The 25,167-nt window shown below is 37.8% G+C and overlaps 1 protein-coding gene across 1 annotated transcript in view; it reads right to left on the reverse strand.

Annotated features, from left to right (window-relative positions):
- Positions 1 to 25,167, reverse strand: part of LOC107220243 (UPF0489 protein C5orf22 homolog) — an 802,831-nt gene that overhangs the window by 209,462 nt on the left and 568,202 nt on the right. The window contains exon 6 of the mRNA XM_046741662.1: positions 4,564 to 4,682. Within this exon, the coding sequence (XP_046597618.1) occupies positions 4,564 to 4,682 (119 nt within the window). The remainder of the gene's footprint in view (positions 1 to 4,563; positions 4,683 to 25,167) is intronic.

Here is a 25,167-nt window from a genome sequence, read left to right on the forward strand (position 1 = left end):
CGTACCTTTGGAAATTGTTTTCGCCGACTAGACACTGTATGTGACCCGTGTTCAATTTTATCAAGAGGGACTAACTTGTGGCTTCCGCATGGAGTGAAGGAAATTGTTGATCTGATAAAATAGATTTTGTTGGAACCTATTCGCTTCAATCTACTATCCCTTGTCTGTCCCGAATACGAAGACTTCGAGTCAGTTTGTCAAAACGATTTAGTCAAGCGATTTCCTTGATCAACGCAAGCCTTTCTTGTCGCGATCGAACGAAGTATTGATTCGAGTGAACCTTTCCATCTGTTTCTGAAATTGAGTCAAATATTTATCATTTCATTTGAAGTTCATTTACTGTTCCGGCAAGTCGCATGTTTGTTGACAGAAACAATTGGGTACTTCAAATAAAATAAGTACGCGAATCTAGCCAACAAACAAATCACGTCGACCGAATGCCATACTTTGTTGATTCAACCGGAGCTTCTTTTGCGTAACTGGTTGAAACAATTGCACTAATTTGATTACGAAGTAAAAGAAACACTTGATGCCTTGAAACAAGTGGAGAATATATTCATTGTAAACCTCACGATCAGTTGACTAGTACTATAAACGGCCGTTAGGCGGTGAACTTTCTCGCTACGGAAGTAACTTCAGAGATGGTTATAAAACCGAATAGTCAGCCAGGAAGTCAGATGCGGACAACGTAAGACAAACTTGTCGTCAGACCTATTATAACTGAAGGAAGAGTACAATACCAAGTTTCGAGTCATGGAAATTGATATTGATTATAAGTAAGCAAAAACTAGTGGCACGTGTTCAATTTATACTTCTACATGTACAATAATAATTTTTCGGAGTTTGACCCATTAAATATTTGGTAAGTCCCACAAAATTTGGAATCAACGGAATTATAAATGACATCATTCGTAGAATACATTTATTTGGTGTGCTTGAATAACTCTAATGTTCAGTAAATGCAAAAGACTTGTGTAACGTCAAATTGCATTACCTGTTTCAACCATTGAATTTTTTTATTCGGCAGAACATAAATTAAAACAAGCTCAATTTGTTTTGATGAGCTTTATTTTCTGTTGGAATTTTATTGTGCGTATGTCAGGTCTGCAGAATTGAATATTCTACTCAAATTAATTCTACCGAAAACGTTATCAGGCTTCTGCTATCACGGAAGTGAACATTTTACATAAACCAATTCTACAGAAGATATTGTAAAGCCTCCGGTTCTGCAAGAAGTTTTTCTCCACATATATAAAGCCTGAGGAGAATATTCAAAACGAGCTTTTCTACGGAAATTTTGTTTTACATGCGCCAGTTATACGGAATTAAACAATTTTTACACAAAATTATTCTACAGAAAACATTACGAAGCTTCTGATTCTAGAGAAAAGTGCTCTACAGACTGAAGGTCCCTCGGAGAATATCTTGAAGGAGCTTTTCACAAGAATTTTTATTCTGGAAATGAAAATCCTACACAAAGTAATTCTAAAAAAAATATTGAGAATTGACCGGTTTTACAGAAATCTGTTTTACAGAGTAAGGTTATTAAAAAGAATGAACCATGAGTAGGTGTGCCTATATTTGTTGGACGTAAATTTTATTCCAAAAATGGCAGATCTACGAAATTGACATCCTAGACAGAGCGATTCTGTAAAATATATATTACGTGAAACATTGAACATAATCGTTTGTACAGAACATAATGTTCTAACTACCAAAGTTTGAATAAATATAAATTCAGCATCGAAGCATCTCTGCAGAGTGGAGTTGCACAGAAATACGAAGATTAGATCTACAAAATAACATTCTGTTAGAAAATTTGAATAAATCAATCTGTTGAGATATCTCCAAACGCAACGTAAAAAGTAATTTTGAAAAGAAAGACACGATTGTTTCTGACACGAACATCGCATTGATAATTCAATTTCGTTCATCGTATATTTCAGGTTATTTTTTGCTAATTTTGCAGGTTTTGTGTAAAATATTTGCGATCCAGAATCGATAGATCTAGTACGGTAACTCGAATCAACAAACCGTAACGTATCGTAATTTCGTTAAAAACGCTGAAGATTTTTCACCGGCTATTTCTAATTCCGCAGCATCAATCCCAGATTCAGAATCACGCAGAACGCATCTGCACATCTGTAAGAACAACTTTAAAAATTCCACCGAAGTCAGACTGCCGTTTAAACCGTCTCCAAAAATGTCAAATTCGATATTATACTTCGTCGCCAATACGGACGACGGATCACAAACCAAAGTGTTTTCATGGAAACGGATCGACAGCTGAAGCCTGAAAAGTGGTTGCGGCAATTCACAAGTTAGCCAATTTGGCATGGTCCTAGTTTTCGAGTTTAGCAGAGGCTTAAAATTCTCCACGGTTTCGCATCCGTAGCAATAAGATTAGACGCACGGTGCACGCCAATTCCCAGACGCAGACACGGCAACGTGTAGACGTTAAATATAGCTGGTAGCTCGGCCAGCGACCATATGCCGCACAAATTGCGTGGCCGGTTATCCCCGTTGATCACTAATCTGCGGAGCTTAAGCACCTACTAATACGCTACAAGGTATGTCTACGAATATATACTTACACACGAGTATTCGCGGGGTTTGTTCGCGGAGCGATGGGGAAGGACGCTCGATCCAATTGGCAATTATTATATCCTTAAACTAAAGGGTGATAGAGCCTGAACTAACCGTAACCTGCACCGTACGCATAATTATTGCATTTTACGCTGCGGCTGTAAATAATATACCCATGGGTAGTTACAAATTAACGGCATACGGATATTACACGCCTTGTGAACACTGGCTGGCTGATAACCATCGTTATTATTATCATTATATGCCGGTATTAGACGGAAAATTAATCGCCCGGCGAGTGATGTGTACATTTATGGACTGCAAGTTGCGTGTTATGAAATTTATACTTTGTTCGAACTGTGAAGAAGCTTGACACTTGTCATTGGATGTACAAGGGTTATACACTGTGAGAAAAATACCACGCGTCAATCTAACGCTGCCCGATATCCATACGACGGCATCTCGCGTCGATTTAACACTATCTGATGTCAATCTGACGTTATTTGATGTCAACCTGATGTCATTCCAAGATTAGCCAAGGCCGATCTGACACTATGTGATATCAATCTTCAGTTATTCAATGTCAAGTCAACGCTAATTAATTTCACTCCAACACTATTTGATGTCAATGTGATATCAATATTTTTCCGATGTCAGTCTTAAATTATCTGATATCAACCTCACACTATCCGATGTCAATCGAACAATGTCTAATGTGGTTTTAATATCACCTGATGCCAATCTGACACCATTTTATTTCAGTCCAATAGTTTCTTGTGCCAATCTAATACCATGTCATACTGAATTTCTGAGGCGACTACTAAAATATACCGGCTTATTTTGGTGAATTTTAAGACCATCGTCTTTTACAATATGTCGTTAAGAAATGATACGTATCCCCAAAAAAAAAAAAAAAAAAACGAAAAGAAATTTAAGCATCGGGCAACGGAAGTAATTGTATGATCACTTTGAACATATGTTCAATCATACCAACAATCTTAATTATTCATTACAATTCTATGGTGTGTACGATCGCTATGCACGTAAACTTACGAGATATGACGATTGTTTATTTTCTTCCACTAATACGCTATACTGATAATGATTGTGCATATAATTGATTGTCATTTGAAAAGACATCTGCAAGATAACAATGGTACGCATACCGACTTCCGTTACGTACAAACCGCTGAGGTTCTACGATGGATTTGATCGATCATTGCAAGATAGAATCGAGACACCGCATAGAATTGAATGACAAAACAGGCTCCTCAAGATGATCTTTTTTGTTCCGCTTAGCAGAAATGTTCAAACATTTATCCGGGCGAATAAACGTCAAGAAACGATCAACACTTCCTTACCACAATACGCATTCTGCGTTTTGAAATTTCGACAAATAGAAGCATGACAATTACAGAGAATGGTCAACAATGTGCGAAACACACAGTACGCATGCGTGCCACATGTGAGAACATCGGCTACCGATCAACCGACATGTTTAACGTGCGATTTTGTACCGATCGGTAAATAGAGTTCAAGGAGAGAGTCGCTGGCACAAAAGCTATAGGCAATACGAGAAATTAAGTTACCAGCCGAGTCGGGCTTCCCTCGTCTGAAATCCTCGAACGAGGCAGTCTATCCTCGGTGAAAAAAGGTAGGCAGAGAAACACAGATAGTCACACAGATGTTCAGGGAGAGAAGTCTACATCAGACACAGACGGAAACGCGGTCGCGTCTTCCTAATCAATTTTCAATCGCTTCGATTGATTCTCCTTCTTGGCTTCTTCTTGCGGGTTTCCGCCGCTGCTGCTGGTGCTCCTGGAGGAAATCTCCAAGGAGATTCGCAGTCGGAGAAAATCTCGGCGACATCGGGCACGTGTATCCCACTTACACAACTACGATTTTGATCACGATTTATCGGGGATCGCGACACTGCGGACCGCCCAAATTCACTGTCCTTTATTTGGTTCTACTCACCGACGAGTGTTGCCGGTTCTTTCGTATTCTCGAAGACTCCGGTGCTCCTGGAGATGATCGAAGAGCGCCTTGAGTTCGTTGAGCTGCTCGTCTCTCGCTGCAACAGCCTCCTTCAGGAGCTGCGGAAAAATGATCGGTTATTTATTGATAGAGCGTTGGAAGATTCTTGTTTAGAACAAATGGGCCGCGTCGATGGAAAGAAATGTTATTGAAGAGAAACGATCATTTTATAAATCTTCAGCAACGTCATTCGGGCCAGTGGATGTGAACACTAACGAAACAACGTACGAGTAGCACCGAATCAGAGAAAATTGGAGCACACGGTTCAGATGTCAACAATTTCGGATGAGGTTTTACACTTGCAACGGCCAAAGTAATAAGAATCCGGTGATGCTGATTCGATTTTAATGTTTTTACGGAATGTGGCCGATCAATAGATATTAGCTGTGATATTCAATTTTCAAGAAACTGAAATCGAAATTGTGCGATTGGGTAAGCTTGGAAACTTTCATTTTTTGCAGACGTAGTATTCAATTTTTACACTTCTGATGAATCACTCGTCAAAAATAGCCGTTGGCAATTTGAAATCTCTAGAATGTACGTAACGATAATGTGAAATAGTAATAATTGAATGGAACACAGGTTTTTCAGCTGTAATCAGAGATTTTAGAAAAGCTTTTCCGGATGCGCGAAGTATGTACGATTTTTTTTTTTTTATAATAAATAATATAATAAATAAGGTTGAGACTGAGACCTTTCATACGTAAAAATAATTCAAATGTAAGGGTTAAGGCTGTCAAAATTGTGACATTATAATTTAACGGTATCGGGAACATGAGAACGCGATTAATCTGCCAGTTTTTATTCCATTATATTTATCGGTTTTTCGAAATTTCACGTCTTAGCTATTCTGATTGTGGAATCATGATATTAATACTTTTTATCGCGACTCGGAATCTTGTTTGAACGGATTTCGGAGACTTTCACAATACTATTCGAATTTTGTGTCACTCTACACAGTTTCAAAATTTCTAACATCAGTTATTATTATATTGCAGAAGAAATTGATGACACCTTAGATTGAAAAAAAAACATCTATTAGATACAAAAAATACTAAAATACTTGAATTCGTGAATAATTTCGGAATATGTTCCAATAACGGAATTGATACATTGACTTTTCAATTGTGAAATTTTCTGTTACCGTTTAATTCAGATTATCGAACGTATTTCGTGAATAAGAATGTTTCTTCTTGATCGGAAGGATACTCTGCGCGTTTGGTATAAAAAAAAATCATATGATCAAGTTGACCGGATATAAATTTTTTGATTCACTTCGTACATCCAAATATTCTTTACAAATCTCTTCGTTCAATCTGAAGTGAAAATTTGTTCAGTGTAATCCGAGTTTTTCGATTGATTACAGAAAATGTACAGAGACCAGCTTTTTCAATATAAAAAAAAAAAAAACTGAATTTTTCCTCAAAATAATCTGATTCGAAAAATTTTTTCAATTCAACAGTTAATAAGTCATACTTCTGAAACTAGAAACTGATCTATTAGTGTTACATAAAACCGGTGGACAAAATATTACGTTGAATTAAATAACAATTTGCGAAACTGTACATCAAATAGGCGAAAGTTTATTGAATTTCAAAAAATTCGACACAGTTCGAGTGAAATTGTTTTCGTACGTGTGCTGCGGGAAGTAATTTTGCTGCGATGAAGAACCGCTCAAGAAATATCCGGTCAGACTGGTAAAATCCAAAACTAAATTGCACGCTCCTTGTTTGCAGCCTGACTTGATGAAAAATCTTTCGCGGAATTACGAACGCTTATCAGTAATGCGGTAGCTTATTTCTTCATCGTTTGTCAGATACTTAAAAGTGAATGTAAGATGAGGCCATTTTAATATTTCTCACCCTTAAATTAAATTGCATTAAACATAAGATCACGGATCACGGTTAACTATCGAAAATTTATCAATTTTATTAATTCGTTGGCTAAGAATCATTTTTATAATAATCAAATAAATATTATTTATATTGCAATTGTTACAAAGATCTAAGATATCGACTTTTCGTTTTAGAACGCATCAAAACACGTAAAAATAGAGTAGAATCATTCGATTTTCCTCGACGATGGATTATATTTTGTTAGAAAACCTCGTTTTCATAAATTAACCGTAACAGATTTTTTTTCTCAACATGAAATTTAACATCGCCGTTTTTTAACCAAATGAATATCCGCGCAATATTGAAAAATTGAATATTCATCGACACCTGCAACGCGATAAAAACAGCGTCTTTCAATCAGTCGGACATTGAAGAATAAGTTTTCTCGCCAAAATAACGAACAATATATTCTCGAAACCACGAAGCAACACCGTAAATCGTTTTCTCAACAAAGTAATTCATCGCTGAACGAAATCGAAGTAATCCATCAAATTTTAACCATTTTATTTCAGGCTGTGGTTTACAATTTCACTGTAATTCTGTTTCTTCCACGTCGCGAAAAGTCTTCGCAGATTACGAATGCGTGAATACGATGAAAAAAAAATTAGTGATCCCTGACTCACCGACATTCGAAAAACTCTTGAGCCTCGGTTTCATCGTTCGATCGACGATTTCGGAGCATACGCTCTCATGTTGCAACCGTTCTCAAGTCGTAATATATCTGTATAATACATGTAAGGGGGTGCAGTTTCCGCGGATTCCGATTCGTCTTGAAAAGCGTATACAAATTGGCAATAGAACGCCGCCCGCGTAGTTCGCGGCAATAACAACCCTGTAAAGCAGGGAATAAAACTCGAACGAACTCAATTTAGCACTTGAAATCCATCGGGGATTGCGGGTGTCTCGGGGCTTTCTTTACCGCTTGTGTCTACGTACAATACAAGGTAGATAAATGCGATACTTATCCGTGCTTTTCCGACTACACTAATCGCGAGATCAACTTTATTCGTGCGCTGGAAATCGTGAATGGGTAATGGTTCGCGAAATATTCAAAATTCACTCTAATTCCATTCCAGGCAAAGCTGATCGGTTTTTTGATTTCAGAGTTATTTTTATTTTATTGGTTTTCCAACGTTGAGGCAAAGTGTCTGACCTCATTTGACCTGAAAGTCAATTACAGATTTCTGATTTAAAACTGAAAAAAGTTCAACGTTTCATCGTTACAGTTTTGAGCTTTTACAGTAACTCTAAAAAAAAGTGACGGGACGCGATATTGGAGCTGATTGGAGGTATCTCACCTTTGCAAAATTCTATATTTGATACACATGCAGAAAAAAGTGTGCATATAAGCTTACGATAATTGATTTTCTGTATCGAAAATTGGACTGTTTTTCAGTTTAAAACTGGGGAAAATTTTAATTACAATTATTCATCGACGGGCTTGACATTACTAATTTTCGATATGACCTAACACTGGATTCGATGTTTGATGCACGGATCATTTTGTTGGAATTTTTAATCACATCTTTCTTAGTCATTTCAAAAACAAAAAACTCGATATTATCGAAATTTCATCGGAGTCTCCCCTTAAGCTACTAAGAAAGATGGATGAGCTGCTACTTCAATTACTATTATTGATAGTAATCTTGCAGGGCTGCATCAGAATACGACGGGGTCGCACCATTAGCATAATCACATTATAAGTGGATAAGAGAGAGAGAGAGAAAGAGAGAGAGAGAATGAAATTGGCAAGTATTTATTACTCACGCCGAAACACGTGGTCAGTAATGACAAAAGACGCATCAGCAATCTACGTAAATAAATAAATAAATAGGTATATCAAAGATATGTGCGGAAAAAATGTTGCTACATGAACTACTGCTGTACGATTTAGCCGGGTTCACTGGTCAAGACGCTTAACTCGGCTAATTAGCTGAAAGTTATTACTTGGCTGGCTAAAATAATTAGCCGGCCAAAATAGTTAATCGGTTAACCGGCTTAACCGACGAAAAATATTTAATCAGAACATTTTAATTGACCAAACATAAGAATGCATAAAATCAACAAACAAATTAATTTTTTACCTTTCGGATACGAATTTATAACTAAAATATTACATAAATAGACGATTTTTATTTACAATTGAAGAAATTTTTCAGCGAATACAATTTTAATGTTAGTGAATAATATACTGACTACAGTTTGGAAATAATACGTATCAAATTATTCGAAAATATGCGGAGCTTAGTAAGTGACTTTGAAAAATTGAAAACCTAGACAAGTATTGCGATATGACGGACGTTAATTTTTATTCTTAGCTTAGTTGATTATTATTAATTGATCAACCTTTCAGGCACCCCGGACAATTGAATGAAAATAATTCGGTAAAGTGAATATAATAAAACTTATTCCAGTTTCAAGTTCGAGTCTGAAAGATGAAAAATTCATTTGCTGGTTTATTTTGTATATTTTTAGGTTTAGCCGGTTAGAATTAGCTGATTAGCTAACTTTGACCGGCTAATTGTTTTAGCCAGCTAACTTTCAGCTAATTCAGCGGAGTTAACTGTCTTGACCGGCTAAATCGTACGGCGCTAACGTGAACTAAGCATTCGATACTGCTGGGATAAGTTTAAATATTTCTTACATTCGATATGATTGTATAGGAAGGGTTCTTTCAAACGAATTTTGCAACTTTCACTCCAAGTTAAAAAAAAGTACAGGAATAATTGATACAGCAGAACAATTCTGCGGAGCTCGATAAATTCGATGAAAATGTTTGTCAGGCGAAGGCGATAAAATCGATAACTAATTCTGTCCAGATTGTTGGATACGATCAGATGGAAACGTGAGTGGAAAAGTTACAGATTAAATTATTACATGCTAATCTATCCGGAAATAAGATTCGTGACGACGATGAAAGAATAATTTATTGGACAAAATTGCCTTCATGATTGGATAAAGTGAAGCAAACAGCCTAACAGCGGACCAAATTTGATTTACCGTTTGATTTGGTCGCAATTATCCATCATGAGCGATTAATTTCAGATTTTATCGAGCAGCCCATCTACGTGAAGTCAGTAATAAAGAAATATGTTCAAGAGCATTTGGATTTAATTTGTTAACGTAGCGTTATTAATTGAATTTCAGAATTTCTGTACTAAAGATGCCAATTCCAACTTTACTAATAATAAAGATTCGCAAATCAGTGTTCAACAGTTTTTGTACTTAACATCTCGCAATAATGACTTCATCATTATAACTGGCGTCTATATATTTTTTTTTTACCTAAATGATTTATCGTCCAGGTGTGTAATAAAATTCATGTAATTGTTTCGTTTACGCACGCTTCTGCAATTTTTTTATTGTACACAGGCACCGAGTTGTAATTAAATATCCAAATAAATCCGCAATTTCGATACTGTAAGAAAAAATGAATAAAATTGTGCATTGATGTAAGTGTTTGATTTTATGACTAAATGACAATAATTTAGCGCCTGGACGGCGCGCGGCGGTGCAAGAATACAAAATTATTTTACATTGGATAAATCACGCGAATTTTAACACTAGCAACACACACCTGAGACTTGATCTAATAACTCAACGTCAGAAGGAATTGCGGAAAGAATCAATAACGCATGTTTATTGCGAAGCGCAAAATTAGTTTCAATCAGACTGGCATGAATTTTTTGAATCGCGGTAAAGGTAAAAAATAAAATTCCAATATTTCACGTCAACATGTAACGGCCCAGGTGTCAAATTGTGAATTCATTATATCTTCTGTTAACAGGGTTCATTTTCCCGTGTTATCTGACCCGCTTTTGTAAACTTTCATTGCAAACCCCAAATCATTTTTGTTCCGAACCCTTTTCTACGGAATCTATACATGTGCCAAAAAAATCTATGAATCTTGCAGCTAAGCGCAATATAAGAAATCACTCTCGTGAAAGAAAAATTTTTTCTTTCATACGTGGTGCTTTATGTCAACTGTGGACAGCTTCACGAGTGTGTAGTACAAATTACAAAGTTCTTGTGTGAAGTCAACAAAACAATAAGCTTAAAAAAACGATAAACAATGAATAAATAGCAAAACACTTTTTCTTAGTTCGAAATATATAAAGTTTTTCATGTTTCACAGAAGTCCACTACACACTGTGCACATGCACACTTGAGCTTTTCGTTGTCCATAATTTTTTCAAATTCGGTTTATAAAGACCGCAAATTGTTTTGTTATTTTTTTACTGCAAGGTTTATTGTTTTGTTGACTTCACACAAGAATTTTGTACTGTTATCTACGACTGAATAAAACATTGGGTCGAAAGTGATCACGTCTGATTCATTGGACTACAAAGAAGCGCGCGGTATCAAATCTTTCGAAAGCGTTACGACAAGTTTTCAAATGTGCATGTCTTACCTCAAAATGTTGACGCAAAAAAGAATCAACTTTGTAAGACCGTTCCAATCATGACAGAAAATTCATTGAAACGATAATTTTTACTACCTGATATTTTTTGGTTTTTTTTGTCTCATTGTAACATTCTTAAACATTTCATCCATCATCAGAGGCGATAAGCCAAATTTGAAAACCTGAACCAGATGACACAAAATATTTTAAGCCACTGCTACAAACTTACAAAGTTGGAAAAATTCTTTGGAATTCAAGTAAAATAGCGGACGAGTTCGTGAAAAATGTTTATGATGTTACCATGTAGTCCTTGACTATTTTAATTTTTACCCTAATGGAAAAATGCAGTCAAGGATACAAAATAAAAATATATTCTGTAGCTGCAACCCGAGTATGCGATACTATACTTTGCTGTCAATATTGTAATAACTTCATGTTGGTGCAACAATAAATTGAACGTCAAGGCCCCACTTGACTAAAAAAAATGTAATTAACTAAACCAACAGATAGAACGTTGAGGTAAACAAAAAAAAAACGTAGTTAGACAAATGAATAGTTAACTATTCGCATCACGTTTTCATGTGATACAAACAATGCTTAACCATATTAGTCACACATTTTTCAAGTCAATATTTTCGCCTGATTCTTGCTAATTTGGGATCGCTGATCACGAATCTGAAATCGGAATTGGCGGTTTCTAAATCCAAGGTAACGGACGTAAAATCTAAAAAACTATCAAAATACGATGATTTAAGCCAAAACATGTTATTCGCGGGTTTTGGGGGTTATACAAAGTAAGAAAAACCATCTGATGTTGTAAATAAACTGTGATAAGGCTAGAACATGGAAATTTTTGAGGTGGAACGGCGAGCATCCGATTGTGACTGAAAGAGGTTAACCGTTTCGGAACAAAATTTGCTACAACTTTCTAGTGACTTGCAACGAACCAAATATTTCGCAACGATAGAAGAGGTCGCTAGTCGACAAGTTACAAATTTTTGCGTATTTTCGCCGACATTCCGCGACTCCGTAAGCCCAAGTAGCAAGTTTACTATGCGCAGCGTTGCGTGCGCAACTGTGCGCGCAGGCTAGTCAGCCAAGCCAACGCGTCCCGACATCAGCGAGCGCCACTCGCGGCTTTGCGCATGGGGAAAGAATTCTTTCTGCGCATGTTTCTACGCGCTTATGGTCATGTAGATATACGCGGAGACAGTGTTGCGACCCCGAGGCTGAGCATTGCCTACCTACACGAGTGTTAAAGGAGAAACGTTATGACCGGCTGGACAAATAAAGGAATCGCTAGCCAGGAATCTATCTCTTTTGTTTGGATTATCATTTCCCGGCCGACTCGCCTCGCGCAGTTTCTTATTACCCACAACCACTCGAGCTCCGGGAGAAATAAGCAAACAGTACCAGTTGGTCCCCGCCACTCGTCCCACAGCCGTGCCTCGCTCGAATCGCATTCTGCATCTGCATTCTGCCGTTTACGGTCGCACCCATCCGTCCATCCGTTTGTCCATCCGCCCAGGCTGTATTAACGATCGCTATCTCTCATAGTCCGTGTAATGGTCTCTTTTTGCCCGTGGACGATGGGTGACGTAGGAGTGCGATATCTGCACAGTAGCCGCGAGGCCGACGGGTCAAGATTTACGCTGAATGGTCTTGATTATCACTTATCGGTTGAACACTTCGGCCTACTTATCCAACGGGAGATATTTAATCGAAATCGAATTGAATCGTCGAGGAGGATCAAGTGTGTTTGAACATTTTTCACATTAGGGTAGATAACACGAGGCCAGATGCAGGTCATCGATATCTCATTGTCAACCTAATTTAGTAACGATGACAAAGTGATAGCCTGTAGTGTCTTCATACATTGTAGAACTGCGCTTTGGACAAAATTGAGTTATTATCAACGACTAATTTACTTCATAATAAAACGTAAATCCGTCTGGAATGCGAATGAGTAATCGAATTAGAAGTTTGCATTTATTCCAATTTTGGTATATTTGCTCTCGGCAATTTCCATCGGAATAAGAATTAGGCAATCAGTACTCGATAAAAAAAAAAAAAACACCAGATGATAATTACGTGTTCGAAAATTCCTTGAAACAAATAAAATAGCTGCAGTGGTCTTCTAAACTTGAAAGCAACATGCTATCTGGATATATTATCGTTAACTGTAGCATAAAACTGTGTAGAATACGTGGTGTAGTTGAATCACAGTTATATAATTATTGTGAAAATTCAAATTCCTTTGCATGCACTACTCAATTGAGAAAGAGAAGTACATATCAAAGGATTTTAGGTAGGGAACTAACGAGTGAATTAATATTCAGATATAATCAAGTTCTAATAAACCACAGAATTCTATAAACACATCGCATTCATACGCTGTCTTGTTATCTAATGTAATCCATCGTTCCTCTTCTGAATTCTCGGTCTCTTGGCGGATTCGCTGCCAAGGATTCGACTGTATCTAAAATTTTGTATTGGACTAATTTTGGACCCTGTTTTATAACGAATTGACTTAAAAGATATTCAACGAGCAAAATATTAGACTCTATTTAATCGTTCTTCCCTATTTTAATATAAACGAACAGGAACACGATGTAAGCATGAAGAGTACTTATGCCGATTAGCGATTATGAATTTTTAGGTTATGAAAACAGCGATCAGAGAGAATATATTTACAGCAAGTAAAAACGAAAAAGATTCATGTCGAGGCTTTCAATCCGAAAATTAGTATTTCTCTAACAATAAGATTTGGTTGCATTTTCTTTTCAGTAACTTCCGCGAACAATATATACAAACATAATTTCCTCATACCGATTCAATTCCATCGTTCCTCTCCTGTTCCAGAATTCTTACAACCAATCACAAACTTGGATTGCAACGTTGAAAAAAGAAATAATGAATCGACGCTAAATATATGTCTCTGAACTAAGTTGTGCACTTGCCATTAAAAGGATACTGATACAAGCCTAATTTACCACCGTGATTGTAAACAATTTATCACCAATCTCGTGTTATGGATTTTACAGAAACTTCATCGAGTTTAAAACCCGATCAGCACCTTTTGGTATAATTTACATTTATATCCAGAAGTGATAAAGGTAATGAGGAATAATAAAAAGGTCAGAGCCACGAAGGAGAGGAAAAAGGAAAATGCAAAGTAAAACCTCGATTAAACCTGCGTAGCAATTTGCAGGTGTTCCGAGCCCGGAAGCCTGCAGGCAGATTACACGACGAGTGTGTTTGTAACCAGTTTTACACTTAGTTGCAGCGGCTTCTAATTGCGGAGCAATTTTGCAGTAACTGTTGCAGCGGCATCAGGGACACACTGTTAATAAATCCCACGTCGATTAAGATTACAGAGGTGTATATATATTAGAGCAGCAAGAGGGGCAGAGTGACGGAGGATTTCCTATTTCCTGCACTCGTGCAGCAGCATCTTTTGCGCAATCTTCGAGGAATAGAAAACGCGCCGCGTTTCTCAATTATATATTACACTCGGCGGATTCTGCGACGTCCAGAAGACACATAGGAGATACTTATTAATTATCGTTTATAATTTATTACCTCACCGCGATCTATCAGCCCGGTATTATCTATTCCGAGTTACTGATTGCCAGCCAGATTGCCGTGGCATGAAAGACGGAATGTCGAGGCACACGAACGTGCCCGCTTCTATAATAATTTACCTACGCGCGTGCGTGACGTGCCTTGCAAGTTTTCTATTGCCGCGTGTGGCCTTCGCGAGACTCCTACCTCATAATCGCGTATTTGAAAGACTTGCCCCGATGCTCCGAGATCGCAAATGATACCCGTTGCAGCTATGCCAGCTACGCATCCGGTGGATAGATTCATTTGACATCACGCCAAGTTGTTAGAATAATTTCATTGCGAGACGTCGTTGTAAACATTCGAGACGGTGGATCCACGTTGAGGTTTAAGTATGGAACACTTATTTAACACAAATCTGATGAACTTTCTCCCAAAAGAAGCCGTTCTATCACTTTGGTAACTTAATTAATACAGTATTTACAATCTGGTAGTTCGTTTCTTCGTCACAGTGATAGAAAAAAATTATTTTTTTACCAAACGCGGATCAAAATTTCATTAGAACTTTATTTTTTTATTTTTCGTAAATGGCTTGACTTATAAACTATCTAAATACAGATTCTTATAGAAAATTTCACGCTCTATACAAAAGTATTGAGATAGAATTTTCCTAACTTTAATCGCTCAAGAGATTTTCGCCTACAAACACTGAGTTATCTTGAACATCTCTTAATTGGTTAGAGTTAGGAAAATTCTATCTCAGTACTTTTGTACACAGCGTGAAATTTTCTATAGGAACCTGTAATTAGATAGTTTATAAATCAAGCCGTTGATGAAAAAAAAATTTAAGAATTTTTCGATTATTTTTACGTGTTATTTAAATGAAAAATGAATAAAATTAAATGGGAACCTCGAAATATCAATATTAAGAGCTTATATTTGGCTGAGATACTCTATGTGGGATGTTTTACCGAAATTTTTGTATACGCTTGGAGACAAATTTTTTTTTTTGTAATATTACTGTTACCGCTGATTTTGAAAACAGTTTGCTTGTGTGCAATCTTATTTTATTTTACTTTGCTTGAAGAGGTTGGTGAGTAGGGGATAAATGCTTTTCTGCTTTTCTTGTTAGAAGATTGAGAAAAAATGAATAAATAAAAGTACTAAAATCATACATTAATACCTAGATTCTTTCATCACGTTAATAATTGTCACATGCTCGATCTTTCAAGATTGAAATGAAATTAATTTTGATAAAAAAAAAACAGTAATATCAAACTTGCTAGAAGCTAAGATAACTGCTCCGGTGAATTTTTGGAATATAATTATTATCGCCAAAAATTCGAAATCGAACGAAATGTTTAAACATTTCAAAGCAATCTAAACTAAAAAATTGACGTCCAAGCTCTCATTTACAATTTTGGTATTTTTTTTTCTCGGTTATATAAAAAAATCATAATAGTTTGAGAATATAGAAATTTGATGAAATTTCGATGTTCGACTATATCGCAATGATATTAATGAAAAAGTTTCCTTTGCAAATTATTAACCAAACTTGTACAAAACAGCCTGTGGAAAGAAAAAAAATCCATATCGTCGAAACATGAATTTGTGACGATTTGTGATAACAACATAATTTCGCGGCAGAGATTTGATCTCGCACAACTTGACTGCAAGCTCGTCGTGTAATTTCAGTTTCCACGTAACTTAGAAGCCATAAAGGAGTTCAAGTCCGGTGTATTCATCCCCAGTCGGATCATCATTGATCGTAGCTTCGTGCATGTCCGCTGTAAAGCGTCTTCGCCAATGGCCATTCCTCTGCTGTTGCAGGGATCAAGTGGCGGAGGGTCGAGCTTCAAGGACCCGCCAGTTTTATAACGAGGGAGAAGGGGGGCTGAAATTTTTGTGCTATTTCAATGGGTTCACACTGCTACCGTTCGCCTACTGCTATTTATTTTCTTGCATCGACCATCTTTTTTCCAGCCATCGTGTTCTCGTAGTTTATCGAACGAAATCAATACGATGTAACTATTTGACGATTACATCAGACATGTAGAAGTTTGTTGCCGAAAAAGAAGGGTATATACTTGCAAGAATGTTTGTCTCACACCGATCATTCGTGTCATGCGATTTCAATTATTTCAAATTCAAGTCTTAACCCGACAAGTGGATTATAAAATATCCATAATAAGGTTAGTAAATTTCAGCTGAAAGTCTTGTAATTATAAGCCAAGGAAGGTAAAACGCTGAAATCGGTTGCACGTAGGTATGAACAAGAGTACAAAAAAAAAAAAAAAAAAATGAGAAACAGCTTTAAAAGAAAAATGATACCTCATTATCTTTTGACCGTACTGAAACTCCAATATTCATAAACTTGTCGAGGATCTTGATTTTTTTTTCCGTACTATCGTTATCGACTATATGGAGTAGACGGCGGTTCGTTATTCTGAGGCATCGGGTGACTCGTACTTTTTAGAACCATGCTCGCGCTATTCGTAATTCCCTCGTTCACGGTCAAACAGGTACGTGATAAGGTAATAACACCGCAAGTTGTGAGGCAGAAAAAAATCTAGAAGGAAACGAATAACCGAGTCCTGTGCCTGCTTTTACACCTTGAAACCGACGGGGGAGTTGTAAAACGTGTAAGTCATACGCGCACCTTGGACGTAGCGCAGCTGCTCGATGGGTCCGGTTTGAGTTTATGGTGAATAGGCATGTGATTCACGTTCAACATCTGTAAGTGACTCTAAACTCGCCCGTAACGCCGCCCTGGCGTATGTAGTGTAATTTTGTGCCATTTCTCAGATTACATGGTCAGTAAAGTACGTGAATATCTTCATCGCGCAGCAATATTACGGCTGTATCAAGACGGAAGAAGAATTTTATTCCTCAACTTGAAACATGGGTATTATGAAAAATTTTCTCCGCTAATGGTTGGGAAAACTATTACACTCACGGTATGACGGAGAAGTGAATGACACTGATGAATTAGCTGCCAATCCTTTATCTACGATTTGTAAATTCAATTGTGTAATTGTTTACTGCAAGATGCGGTGAAACTGGTAATAATTCTTCTGACGTCGCTATTACGCCAGTCCGTTGTAAATTCACAACTGAAATGTTGTAAGTTCCACCACTCAATTTGCCTGTCCCATCAACAATTTATGTTCCAGTTTCGACAGGAGACATCCTAGTTTGCTACAAGATATACGGGGACAATCTCTTGAAACTTGAAAATCCACTGCGCATGCGCGTGTTTTATCGGCTGTTCGTGTTTTCACGAGTTTTCAGCTGTCAAACTGTTTCTGCCGGCGATGTAGTTGATACGAATTTTCTAGGTTAGAATCTCAAATAATCGAGGTAGTGACTCGGAAAGGTTTGGGAAACATTTGTTATTTGGTCGGAAAGTTGATTCTTCAAAGAACGGTTGAAATTTAATGCTCATGCTCTTTGAAAATTCAAACGTACACATTTTGCGTACGTTGGCCCGCCTGCATCGCAGACAAGATCATCGCTGCGGGAAGATTTCGCCGACCAATGAGATTGAATTATTCGGCGCATGCGCAGTTGATTTTCAAGTCCCGGTAATATCTAGTGACAGGAATGATTACCATTGTTGAAATTACATCAGCCTTCGCCATTTACGATTAGCTTTCTCGCATATGAAGTGAAGAGATAAATTGATCATGTCGGGTAAAAATCTTGAAGCGGCATGACACATCAGGACGTGATTTTAGGGTTGAGGAGTACCTTCAGGGTGACCTCAGGCACTTTTTTCACATGATTCAGATGATTACCGACATTTTCCACTATTATATAATTCTATTTTGATTATGGCAGAGCGTTATATTGCTGTAGAAGAAGTATAAATTCCGACGAGACTTTTAACTTCTGATCCTGACATAGAAATAGTCGCAACCGATTCCCATTTCTCGATGCGTCTCGTCGTGCAGCGGAGTAAATAAGAGTAAATGGCGCCTCAGAAAAGTAACGGCAGCAATAATGAGCGGCCATGATCGTCTATGAATTAAAATTTTCTTTGGATGTGTATTTTTGGTGCGTTGTTCGGTTTATTACCGACGTTATAAAGTCTGTCTGCGCTGCCCCGACTAATAGCCACGGCCACGCTCAGCAGTGATCAAGTCAGGATGAAATACGCATTTGTGTTATGGAGTGTTTAATCAACCGTACGTACGGGATGCAAATGCGTACAGCCGAGTGGATGAAAATAGACGAAAGTAGGTACGCTAGACGAGGAGAAAAAGATGCGTCGATAAATAAGTAATTGCCGCTACTCTGGAATATTACCAGGCACCGGGGACTCCTATGATTAACTGGTTCCGATAATATCACCGGACACCATCGCCACCGTCATGGTATTACCGAGAGTGGTCATCGGGCGTAGAGTATATCAACGTTTAGATGATAAATTTCTACACGCGGTATCATGCGAGACCCGTAAGAAACAAAAAACGAACTTCTTCTCGAGTAAAACGCTGAACAAGTTCCTCTTGAAAGTATCGAAACGACGATAATGATCGCTTTTAACGTTTTGCATCTATAACCGCGTGACATGGATGAGACTACGGTTAATATGGCAGATGTTGTTCGAGCGAAATTATTATAAATAAGAGAAAACAAGTACAAACCAGTGGTTTTTTTTTTTTTACAGATATAACCTAATTCGTCACTGCGCTTGGTTGATTTACAAGAAATTGGTTTGAAAAGAAATAAATCATCGAAAAACCATTTCGGCGGAATAACGCTTGAACGTTTCAATTTAGAGGGGTCATTTTCACCTGCGTCGTACTTTTGGTCACAGTAACAATATTTATGAGGTTTTCATCATCTCCGACGATGCAACGGGTTGTGAGTTTCTAAATGATCTGTTTTTACGTTGAAGCACAGAATCGGGTACAGAAACTGGATTCGATCGCGATTTGTTAGGGCTTCTTTTGCATATTTACTCCTAAGAATCTGCTCAAAAGATAGACAACAGAGGCAGGTAAAATTTGTATTGAAAGATTCGGGTGAGCCAATCGTGAGGCGAGTTCTTTAGCAGAGCTAGAAGGATAACTCGTTGGATATTGGGGAAAAAAAAAGGTCTTGGAGTCACGTACAGATACTTACATATTCATTATAAGTTTAAAGACCAGTTAATGGACGTATTTTAACGACTATATCTTGTTGTGGAGAATTAGATATTGAACAGCATTCTTTTTCAATTAACAGATTTTTACTGCAAAATCATAAATATCTTCTGCCGCGCGATGATAAATTTTTATCGCAGATCGCAGGATTGCTCGTCATATACTTGAAATGTCGATTATCTACGCAAATTAAAAAAGATGCCTTACACTGGTCTTGGGACATTGAGAGTTGTTATTTAGTGATTCGATTATCGACACACCTGTATTAATAATGATAAAAATATCTACATGATTAATAAATATAGATATACAAATCGTCTACCTGTGTGAAATGGCTTGAGATTGTGATTAGAAGTCAGCAGTTTGCTTTGAATATTCCTAACACAATGATTTTGTCCACTTCTCGTATCCATTAAAGAATGTTCTTGAAGTTTGCAAAAAACATTACAAAATACACATCATGCTTCACTGTGAAAAAGTTGGGGGGGGGGGGGGGGGGGGAATTGGCCGGTGTGGACTAATCAAGAACAATTTGGGAAATAAGATATCAAATAGTGTTGAATTGGCGTCAGGCAGTTTTAAATCAACACCAAATTACAGTCAATAAAAATCTACACCGAAATTTTTCTCACAGTCTACCTCAAACCTCAACAATGTCCAAATCAATAAGGTGTCGCGGTACAGTGTTTTAGAAGTACGAAAAGAAGTTCTTCGTCTTGCCGGATGATTGTGTCCTGTAGAAAAATCGACGACCACGCGAGGAAAAGTCGGAGGTTGGAAAGCTTGATATGCGGATAACTGGCGACTAGGTGCAGGTGCATGCGATGATTATCAGATGAATAGTGCGAGTCCCGAGTGGGATGACACCTGCGCAATATACTGTCAATTTGCGGTTCATAAGGATGCATCACGAGTGGTCTTCGATTTATCGCGAGATGCCCACTTTCTCCCTTTCGAAATCTCTCTATTTTCCGCGTTCGCGAGTCGCGACGGTCGTTTATAGGGGTCGCGTTTATCTCGCTTACATGGAACGGTCGTATTTAAGAGGACATGCAGGCCTCCGAAGCGACGGTGCGCGGTGGGAATACACAATACCACATATCCAATCCTATCCGTCCGAGTCCACCTCTACGTGCGCCAACTCGACTAGGTTGTAGCTTCGTTCAGTATATCCGTGGGAACACGTGTCCTCCTCGGCACAACTAATGCAATCAAACGCAGCCCGCACCGCCTACGGCTATCCGACTGTCATCTTTACCCGATTTCACATGGAAACGCCGTCGCGCACTCGGCCGTATAAAGTTTTACCCTGATCGGACGATGCCTAGAATCTTGAGGAGGAGTATTCCTGCTAACTTTTTCAGTGAGGAAGAGCTGGAAAATAAAGTCCGGTCAATCGACGATATTTAACTCCGATCTGTTATGAAAAGTTGAAAATATACTTTACAAGGTGGTAATTAGTATGTGTAACCTCACGAAGTGCGTAATATCCAGAGCGCACGGTGAAACTTGGCAAATTGAGATTCGGACCACGGATGCGCAAGTTTCGTCGCATTTTCGTGCAGCCTGATCACATCAAGATTCAGCCATCGGATGTGGCTTGTGGAGTTAAGCAGAGGTCGAACATATATGTAGTCAAGAAAAGCTCGGTAAGCTTTTTATTGGTGACTGTGAGATGACTTTTGCAGGTTATGGTTACAACATCATTTTAACTCATCACTTGATGTGGCCGAGTTTCATGACCCGATTTGAGTAAGTAAATTCCTCTGCTTATCCGCGCGATGTGTAGCCATTGATTTCGTGTTGATATTCTCAGTCGAAAGGCGATAAACTTCCGTATTTCACGTGATATCAATTCTCAAAGGTTTGAGAAATTGTCTCCCAAGTGCCACCAATCTACTGTAAAAAAAATGTCTACCACTGTAGGTTTTGTGCGAAAGTAAATAGCTTGTACTCATTTAAATGATTCGCCAAGAAATTTCAGTCTTGGAAAAATAATAATCAAAGAATCGTCATCGTAACTTTTTGACCGGATCAGTTTCGCACAAGTGACGCCGCCAGTTGTCAGAATGCTATTTTAGGTTATGTTGGCACTCGTCATAGAATGCACTGTTTCGGACTGATTTTGTTATCCGAAGAACCTCTTAAAAATACATCTTGTATTATTGTATTTAACAAAGAATGTTTGTTATATATGTACTCCGATAATTCTCACGCATCTTGATAATTGCATACTTTTACGCCATCTATCGACCAGTTTCAAGGAACCAATGAAAAAGCATGGCATCGATTGTCCAGACTCTTTTTCATCAGGGACTTCACTCTGACTTATCAAAGCCGGAAAATCAACCTGCAGGCACAGGCTCGAACCTATTCACCAGAATAACAAGCCGATATATACATGCGAGGATTGATCAATGTTGTTCGAATAACTAATAGGGTTTGTAAATCAATTGGAGCATGTCGATAGGGTCGGGTGATAGGATAGGATCGAGTCTTCGGGATCAGTGGGTTACAATTAGCGAGAGAGCAACAACCCCGTTAATCTGGCAGGTGACTATTGATGATGATCATGTTCGAGCGCCAGTCCGCGGAGCAATGAGATATTGTATTCCGGGCTGGCGGCTACTGCATTGCCATCAATCACGGCCCTGTGTTATTAATGAAGAACCGACCACTCCAATTGGATCGAAGCTCCGTTCGCGTTATGCGATTATCATGCCGCATGGTCTCGAACCGGCAGAGCCGCTCCACGTAACCGATTTATTGTGCAATCTCGATAATATCGCCTGTCAACTGTCCGGCAATCAGGTGTTTCCTTACTTCTATTCCATTTTTGGGTACGATCATGAATTAACGGGGTGCCTGTTATACTTGGCATTGGGAAAAAAGTCTCTTTCATTTGGAAGTACGTTTCATAGCATTTACTAACATTGCGCGCGTGCGCGGAAAACGTATCCTGAATTCCAAGCTTTACCGATTTGGTTAAAGGTTTGGTGAAAATCACGTATTGGATGACACAATGAAATTCTGCAGTGATGTAGCAGGAGTTCCGATTCTACTGGCAATGCTCTGTTCGGTGATTACCAATTTCGCACGTCGAAGAGACAAACGATCAAAGAAAAAATCTCATCTTGGGTGTAAATTCGTATCCTCAACTTTTTTCTTATGAGAATTTAGCATTGTCTATGAGCTGGGGGTAAGAATATCCACCCAAGCTGAGAGTGTTTTTTAGTGCTGTACGATTTAGCCGGTCAAGAGAGTTAAATTGGCTAATTGGCTGAAAGTTATTAACTCGGCTGGCTAAAGTAATTAGCAGGCCCAAAAAAGTTAATCGGTTAACCGGTTTAACCGGCCAAAAATATCTAATCAGAACACTTTAATTGGTCAAAGATAAAAATGCATAAAATCAACGAGCAAATTAATTTTTCACCTTTTAGATCCCAATTTCTGAGTGAAATATTACATAAATAGGCGTTTGTTGCTTATAATTATTCAAGTTTTGAGCGAATCCAATTTCAATATTATAATGTACTGAACAATATACTAACTACAGTTTGGAAACAGTACGTATCAAATTATTTGAAAATATGCGGATCTTAGTAAGAGACTTTGAAAAATCAACCCAGACAAGTATCACGATTTGACGGACATTCATTTTTATTCGTAGCTTAGCTGATTATTATTGATTGATCAACTTTTAGGCACCCCGGTCAATTGGATGATAATAATTCTGTAAAGTGAATATAATTAAACTTATTCCAGTTTCAAGCTCGAATCTGAAAGATGAAAAATTCGTTTTTTGGTTTATCTTGTATATTTTTTGGTTACGCCGGATAAAATTAGCTCATTAGCTAACTTTCGCCGGCTAATTGTTTTAGCCAGCTAAATTTCAGCTGATTCAGCGCAGTTAACTGTCTTGGCCGGCTAAATCGTACACCACTAGTTTTCTTTCTGCGAGGGAAGAATCGAAAAACAGAATGAACGCATAATTTGCATGCAATATAATCAGAGAATCGGATTTTGTTGATTTCTGCCTGTTTTAGTTAATGCAACTGGACGTACACGATTTATTTCATAAAATGTTTGTACTAGACCAGGGAAACCTGTGATATCGAAAAAGTTTTTGATTAGTTATTCTTCTGCCGGATGCTACTTTTGATCCAATAAGTTTCACTTATTTACCGTTAAAAGTGTGAAAGAATCGTGAATGATCGATGGTGCAGAATTTTAACTGAAGATCTGTGATATTTGACCTTTGTCACCTTATCGTTAGGAGTCGGCAAACTTAATGTATCCCTAAGTCCAGAGTCGTGTAACCGATCTGATGAGGGGAAAAATTGGTGCTGTCCTGAAAGCTCGAATACCTGTTGCTGCAAGCTCGGCTAGTCTTCATCAGGGCCGATAAATGTAAAATGTCGCGGGTAGATATGGATCTAACCGGCGCCCACCTCCGCATCATTGAACACGTTAAAGCTGTTTATAGGTCAGATGAAATTCCTGTTCTGGAATAATTTATGAGTTGCATAAGGGGGTCTTTTGCATAGACAGTGTAGCAACATAATTGCAGCAACATGAACTAGCTGGATAAGATATCGCGCGGCCATAAATACCTATACCTGTTGCATTCGTTATCAGAGAAGCAAATTGTATTCACGTCGGCGAAATGTCAACCACCAAGGAATTCTAAAAGTCTTATCATGTATTATTTTTTTAGACAAATTAGTCGGTTAATAATTCATTTCATTTTCTGATTCACCTGACCAAGTCCCATTATCACAGATGATCGGAAATAGTTTTGATTTTTCACATTTTTCATTGAAATCAGATCGGAGTGTTTCTTTTGTACAACACCGAACAATTTACACCAAAGTTTATTTAATCAAATAATGTGAATTTGTAGAATGAAGTACGAATATCTTTCGTCGTCGACTGAATTTTTAACGAAGTAAACTGATATTTGTTACTACTGGAAAAAATTTTCCGTTGCATGTAGCTGATTATTCGAACAGTCGATTCGGTTAAAGTGAACCTGTTGGTAAAAAATAGTATTTAATAGATCAAGTTACCATTGAAATAATATCATTGGATTCAAGTTTCGACGACTTCAACTCTAGTCGGACCAAATCGGTTGCCGGTTGAATCGAGCAAATATGCAGTTAATTATTACGTCACGTACGTGTAGATTGTGAACTCGATCTGCACATAATTTTCCGCGATATTTTATCTACAACTAGTTCACGGTTCGCTGACCACTACAATTTATCTCTAATGGATAATTGATAAATATATTTTATTGACGTCATGAAAATAAGTAAAATCAAAAAATAACACCTTATAAATATGTCGAAAATTTTTACCATTTCAGAGTGGGAAAAAACTAACCTGTATAAAGCTTGAAGCGGCCGTTGGCTAATCCATTTGCCGACAACGCGTCGTAGTCGTACAAACACATCCATTCCCCGCTCAGTCAGGTAATTATTGTAAACAAATTGTAGTTTATTTGAATGTTCTGGCTGAATGCATGAAAACA

Source organism: Neodiprion lecontei, chromosome 5 (genome assembly GCF_021901455.1).
Source record: "Neodiprion lecontei isolate iyNeoLeco1 chromosome 5, iyNeoLeco1.1, whole genome shotgun sequence".
Classification (NCBI taxonomy): domain Eukaryota; kingdom Metazoa; phylum Arthropoda; class Insecta; order Hymenoptera; family Diprionidae; genus Neodiprion; species Neodiprion lecontei.